General features: G+C 38.4%; 1 protein-coding gene across 1 annotated transcript; it reads left to right on the forward strand.

Moving 5' to 3' along the window:
• The first annotated feature begins 3,452 nt into the window (after positions 1-3,452).
• mespaa (mesoderm posterior aa) lies at positions 3,453-4,946 on the forward strand. The gene is made up of 2 exons (XM_012868699.3): positions 3,453-4,518; positions 4,599-4,946. The coding sequence occupies exons 1-2, from the start codon at positions 3,868-3,870 to the stop codon at positions 4,683-4,685; spliced, it is 738 nt and encodes a 245-aa protein (XP_012724153.2). The 5' UTR covers positions 3,453-3,867; the 3' UTR covers positions 4,686-4,946.
• The last annotated feature ends 1,621 nt before the right edge of the window (positions 4,947-6,567 follow it).

Consider the following 6,567-nt stretch of genomic DNA (forward strand, 5'->3'; position numbering starts at 1 on the left):
GGTGATGTAGAGCTGTCTGTCATCTGCATAGTTATGATAGCTGATGTTGCTTCTGAGCAAGAGGGAGCATGTAGATATTGAATAAGAGGGGAACCAGAGTGGACCATTGGGGAACCCAACATGCAATTTTTGTCATCTCTGATGTAAAGTTACCTACTGACACAAAGAAGTCCCTGTCCTTTCAGTAGGATTTAAACCAGTGGAGTGCTGTACCAGCAAGGCAGACCCAGTTCTCCAGGCGTTCTAACAGAATGGAGTGATCAACAGTATCAAATGCTGCACCGAGGTCCAATAATACCAGCACAGTGGTTCTTCCACATTCTGTGTTTATATGGATGTCATTAAACACCTTGATAAAGGCGGTCTCTGTACTGTGGCGAGCACGGAAGCCTGACTGGAAAATTTCAAAGCGGCTGGTCATTGTTAAGAAGGTGTTTAGTTGTTGAAACAGCTTTTTCAATAATCTTACTGATAAGGGGGAGGTTTGAGATGTGCCTGTAGTTCAGCAGATATAGTTTGTCCAAATTGTTCTTTTTGAGCAGTGGTTTGATAATTACTGTTTTTAAAGACTGGGGGGGGGGGACACCTGACAGAAGGGACATGTTTATTATCTGAGTCAAACTGGACGTTTTGACAGGCACAACTTTCTTAAAGAAAGCTGAGGGTAGACAATCAAGGCAGCAGCAGGAGGAGACAGAGTTACACACAATTTATGGTAAAGGAAAAACAAGCTAATCTAATCTAAATTTAGTTCTAAAACAGCAGAGGATGAGCTTTATCACAAAGGCCAACAACAAAAGGACAAAAATAAATTTAGGGACAGAACAACATTTACAGAACAACATGAAATAACGTGCAATATGCTTGATAGTACAGTACAGATATTTCAAATGAAACAGTACTCTGAGATGTTAAAAGCTTGTGATATTGTTTAATAACCCAACCCTGCTTTAAAATGTTCCGCAGTCAACTTTAAAAATAATAAGACTACTCAATGAGGCTTGTTACTCTGGGTTATATGTAGCGGAATCGAATAGAAAGTCAAATTACTACCTTAATTAATCTTAGCTGTTGAATTTGGTGTGATTATACAGCTTCTGGAAGATATACACTAACACTAACAAAGATCTCTGAATTTCCATTCCTACGTTTCCCCACTGTGGGGCGATAATAAATTGTTTTTCTTGCATTAGTGTGGTGGTGTAAAGCTGTGCAGATCCAGTTCACACCTCTTACAAGGAGACAAATGTAACACGCAGTTTGTGGGAAAGCAACCTGGGACTCAGCTCCACAGTAGAAGTGAAAACAAATCCCTTCAAAGCACATCACTGGACACCAAATGTGTGACGAGCCTTTGTAAAAATCGTTTAGGATCTTTTTTTTTTTTGCGTTTTTATTGTAGCCCGTGTTCTTTCTGATTCATTTTAAAGATGAAATCAGACTTTTTTATTTTATTTACCACGGCATGCAACCTCTTAACTTAGTCTTTCTTGTCCAGTTTTCTTTGGGAAAGTTTTCTAATTAGGACATCTCTTGTGTGCAACCCACTTCGCGTGTGACCGCATGAGTTCTCTTCTGGGTTTATTTCTGGACTCTCGTTTCATTTTCTTCAGTTGACGTGATTCTTTTGTTGATGTGACTGAAGGCTTTGTGTCAGTGTCATTCTGAAACACAAAACCTCTCGTCATATTCAGTGTTTTAGCAGAAATATTTTCTGGAAATTTTAAAATGTTTTCATCCAACGTGGATAAAAAAAAAAAAAAAAAAAAAAACTGAGGCAAAGAAAAAGTAAGTCCAGGGCATCATGTTGCTGCTACATTTGTTAGTTTTAGAGCAATTTCTCTCTCCAGGTTTTCAGAATACTTTAGTTAGTCCTGGATAGTTTCTTTATCTGTCCTGCAACCCTACTTCATAGTCCAGGAAAATGGGAAGTGCAGGAGATTATTACATTGACAACCAATCCTGCAGCTCCTTAAGGGTTGCTGTGTGTTTTTCCAGTCTCCCTGACCATTTTTCCATCTTGCATATTTCTTTCACTTTGGAAGAAATGTTCAGCTTTTGTGGGGCTGTAACTATTTTCTATCCCATTTTTGGTCATCTTCGCTCTGGTTCCAGAATTGTGTTACCCCCTGGCATGTTTTGTTCTCGTCTCCAGATTACCACTCAACAATTAAAAAAAATATCCCTTTGATCCTGCAAAGGATCCTTCATTAGCTGAAGAATGCAAATGAAAAGACACCAGAAAAAAAATGCTTAGACATGCAGTTCAATTTTATTTCAAATTAATTAGATTATTATAGCTGATGACACTCAATGAGAATTAATGCAGTAACTGAATCAAAATATGTTTCAACAAATGATTGAATATAGGTTATTGCAGCTTTTGAATTTCTTTCTTTCTTTCTTTCTTTCTTTCTTTCTTCTTCTTTTCTTTCTTTCTTCTTTCTATTTATTCTTTTCTTTCTTTCTTTCTTTCTTTCTTTCTTTCTTTCTTTCTATATTTATTTACTACCCGGAAGTTTTGAGGGAAACTTCAGGGTAAAATTACCCTGAAGTTAAATGTTGGGAAATATTTAAATGATTTTGGGTGTTTCTTTTCCTTTTATATTACAAAAAACAGAGATTTTAACTAGAGATTCTAGACTTAAATGTATAGTAGTAACTAGTACACATGTGTTTCAGTACATTTATATAGCATTTAAAGGTTAATCTATATCAGTAATATGATGCAAAAAAAGTGAAACCCGTATTATACAAAGTCGTTGTAGAGAGAATGTCATATTTCAAATGTTCACTTTGGTTAATTTGGATGATCACAGCTCACAAATAATACAAATCCAAAACTCTGTTTCAGTATTACAGTCGAACGAAAAGGGAGGTTGTGTTACAAAAACATTATTTTAGGGGCTGCAATGGGGGGGGAAGACTGCAGACTTGACAATTATCCAACAGACACCCTCCACAAGAAGCCACATTAAGGTCATCGTTGCACATGGTTGTTCAAATATATGATAGAAAGCATCATGAGCAGCAACTGGAGTCCGTACTCCATTTATTTTGGAGGCTGCCTTTCTATACTTTATTGATATTTAACAGCAATTAAACAACAAATACATTGATTAATCTATGTTTGTTGTCCACATTCAGGGTCAAATTTAGGTTTTCTGAGGACCAGTTGCTTTTTTTTCCAGGCAGGTTCTGAGGCCTGAGGCCAGCTGCTGTCCAAACAGCCAAAGGTGCTAAGCATTCACACCTCCAAGCTGACACGGCACACTTATTCTAACTTGGTCTTGAAAGAAGTGATATTGCAGGAAAGACAAAGACCAAAGCACTCATTACATATGAAACCATTTTTTTTTTTTTATGCAAGCAGCATTCATATGTGGCGTATGATGGGTCTAAAAGCTAATTTCATTCAGGAAAATATTTATTCAATGTATCATGACATAGAGGTAATTAAAAAAATAATAATTATGTTTAGGTTTTTACGTAACAGAAAGTCCCACCACTTCGACTTCCTTATGGGAATCTCGGGTTTAGGGCCAGGCATGTGGCCCTTTCGTGGTAGTGTCGTTTTCAAACACCTGCAGAAGCATGATGCTCACACCAACAGAGCCAGATCACACCTTGTGTTGGAGCATGCCAGTTTCCCATGGGACCCCCTGGCCTAGGTGTCATCCCTGCTCCCAGAGCTTCTCAGGACCCAAGGTGGCTCTCAGGAGGTGACACTTCACACCCCTCACCACATATATTGAGCAGCCTCCTTCTCTCCTTTCATAATCCAGCGCATCCTTCTACAGCAACTGACTGACAAGCCACCACTGCGGCTTCAGCCTACGACTGCACCAGTGATACCTCGCCTGCAACATGGAAACGTCCTACTGTTCTCCTCTACAGCTACAGGAGAACTCCTTGTTCTTTGATTATGACCTTCTTCTAGAAAAGTCTCCAGCTTGTGATCCAGCCTCAGATCCTGGTTATGTCAGTGCAGGCAGCAGCCTTTCTCCTACCTCCTCGGTGGACTCCTTCTGCTTCTCCCCAGCCTCCCTCCAGGCCTTAGGAAAAGAGCAAGATGCCTTGAACTGTTTCCTCCTGAGCAGCAGCGTGGAGCCTCAACCGTCCCAACAAATGGAGAGCATCCTTCCCTCAAGGCATTCCTCTTCATCTATCGCCCCCACGAAGAAGTCCAGGTCCAGGTACCCGAGCAAAAAGAGGGAGACCGCAAGCGAGAGGGAGAAGCTGAGGATGAGGGACCTGACCAAAGCGTTGCATCTGCTCAGGACATACCTTCCTCCCTCCATGGCGCCAGCTGGACAGGCCTTAACGAAGATCGAGACGCTGCGCCTCACCATTCGATACATCTCTTACCTGTCAGAGCAGCTGGGTCTCAGCCAGGAGACGCTGGAGCAGAGGAGATCCTCAGGCTTTGGGGAGCAGGTCCAAGTCCTCGGCCAGTTCCTGGACCAATCACCAGCTGTGAACGCGGAGCAGCCGTCTTCCCTGCACCATTCATATCAGGTAGAGTTGCATTTGTGTTTAATTTAAATACCCCGTAAATGCAGGCTCTTCACAGCGGCTAAAACATTTTCTGTTTGCAGGGTTTAAGTGAAGGTTACTTCACCAGCGAGCAGTTCTGGAATCACCAGGAGCCGTCAGAACCTTTCACATTCACTGGACAATTTTGAAACTGCAAAGACCAATGTACGCAATGCAATTTATTGCAAAAGTAAACTAATATATGGACTGAACTTCTCATGCTTCTTATGTTGGAAAAAATATATTCTGTTTTTTTACTTACTTTTGTACATAGAAGTGTGTATTTATTGAGTTTTTACACTGTGAAGAGAATAAACATTATTTATCATGAAAGCCCTTGTTGGTTCATTGACTCTAAGCCCAAATGTTGCCCTAAACACATTACTCACACCCACTGTTTGGCCTGGGATTCACACAAACATATCAGCTGTCTGTAGGATGTGCTAAACAGGCAGCACTTCCCCTCTAAAACCTTTACAGGAAAGACCCCCACAGAGAGAGGCGACAGCTGATCTGGAACCAGTTAACAGACATGTTTCTCATCCTGTGTAAAGCTAAAGGATGCTTGGGCTTATTTAAAACGCAGCACTTTTTTCCAACATACATTGATCTTTGCTAAATATTACACATAATGTATATATATATATATATATATATATATATATATATATATATATATATATATATATATATATATATGCTTTTTTCCACACCTGAGGTAAGGAATGAGTGCCTTACAAAAGCACTCATACCGTTAGCTCATAACATTTCTATGGATGTTAGGTGAAAGACCCATATGATTTGTAGAATATTCTACATTTTATAGAAATGAAAAAAAAATCAAAAGTTATGTAATGTTGTTTTTGTTCCTCCTAGAATCTATACTTTGCAGAAATGCTATTCACCCCAATTACTATTCCAAGACTTTTATGCAAAACTAATATGTATTAACCAGCTTTGCACACATAGCACTTAATTCTTTGCTAATTTTTCTTTGCAAAATAAGTAAATGAGCTCAGTTAGATCAGATGGGGCGCATATTTGAATATATCTGACCTGTGGCTGGGTATAACACCTGTAAATGCTTTGATCTGAACTGTTCCACTGTAGCTCTGGCTGTGAGTTTAGGATCGTCGTCTAGCGGAAACCCTCCCAGTCCCAAGCCTGTTGCTATCTCTGCACAAATAATGAAGTCTGTATTATTTCCCGATGACACAAACGTGTTTAGTGTTGAAAATAACTTAGACCAACTGGTAAAGAATTTAGAAGTCAATAAATTAACATTTTGCTTGAAAGTAATAGACTATCTTTAAATCTGAACAAAACTAAAACAATGCTATTTGGAAACTGTAGACTGAACATGAAGCTCAAAAGTCAGATAAATGTGGTAAAATATTATATGAAAACAAATTTCTTGGTGTTATGGTTCATCACAAACTAAACTGGAAATCTCACATCAAATATGTTAAAAAAACTATCAAAAAGCATATCTGTATTGCACAACAATTTTTCTAGAAATAAAATGGTTACAAAACCGCAGTAGACTTAATTTAGAAAGAGCAATTTGAATAATTAACAACGCACCTCAATACACATAAATCCACAGACATGGTTGATTTACAAACAGCACTAAGTATGTTCAAAACTTAAAATTACCAGCCACCAGAACACATGAAAAAGCTGTTTAAGAAAAGAGAAAATCTTATGAGTTAAGAGGTTTGAATCAGTATTAAAGACCATTCATCAGAACAAGGGAAACTTTCTTATATGTAAATATGATGTATTATCTATCACGTGCAAACATGTCAATAATAATGAATGGAAATATACAATTTATTGCACTTTATTGAGATGTTTCTTATAATTATTAACAGATCAGTGTTAAAGTGTCTAATAAAGGTGTGGGTTGCTATCAGTTTATACTTCTCCCCTCCCTTTAAATTTGTGCAGTTTTTTTTCTTCGCAAAATCAAAATGTTTTGCTTATCTTGTTCTTTTCACCCTTCTACTTCTTATTTTTACCATTCCATGT

This window comes from Fundulus heteroclitus, chromosome 4 (assembly GCF_011125445.2).
Source record: "Fundulus heteroclitus isolate FHET01 chromosome 4, MU-UCD_Fhet_4.1, whole genome shotgun sequence".
NCBI lineage: Eukaryota > Metazoa > Chordata > Actinopteri > Cyprinodontiformes > Fundulidae > Fundulus > Fundulus heteroclitus.

What these genes read in the sequence shown, in the direction of transcription:
- mespaa (XM_012868699.3), top strand. Translation starts at nt 3,868, where the DNA reads ATGGAAACGTCCTACTGTTCTCCTCTACAGCTACAGGAGAACTCCTTG. An exon ending in CCCTGCACCATTCATATCAG is followed by an intron (nt 4,519 to 4,598) that starts GTAGAGTTGCAT and finishes TTCTGTTTGCAG; the next exon opens with GGTTTAAGTGAAGGTTACTT.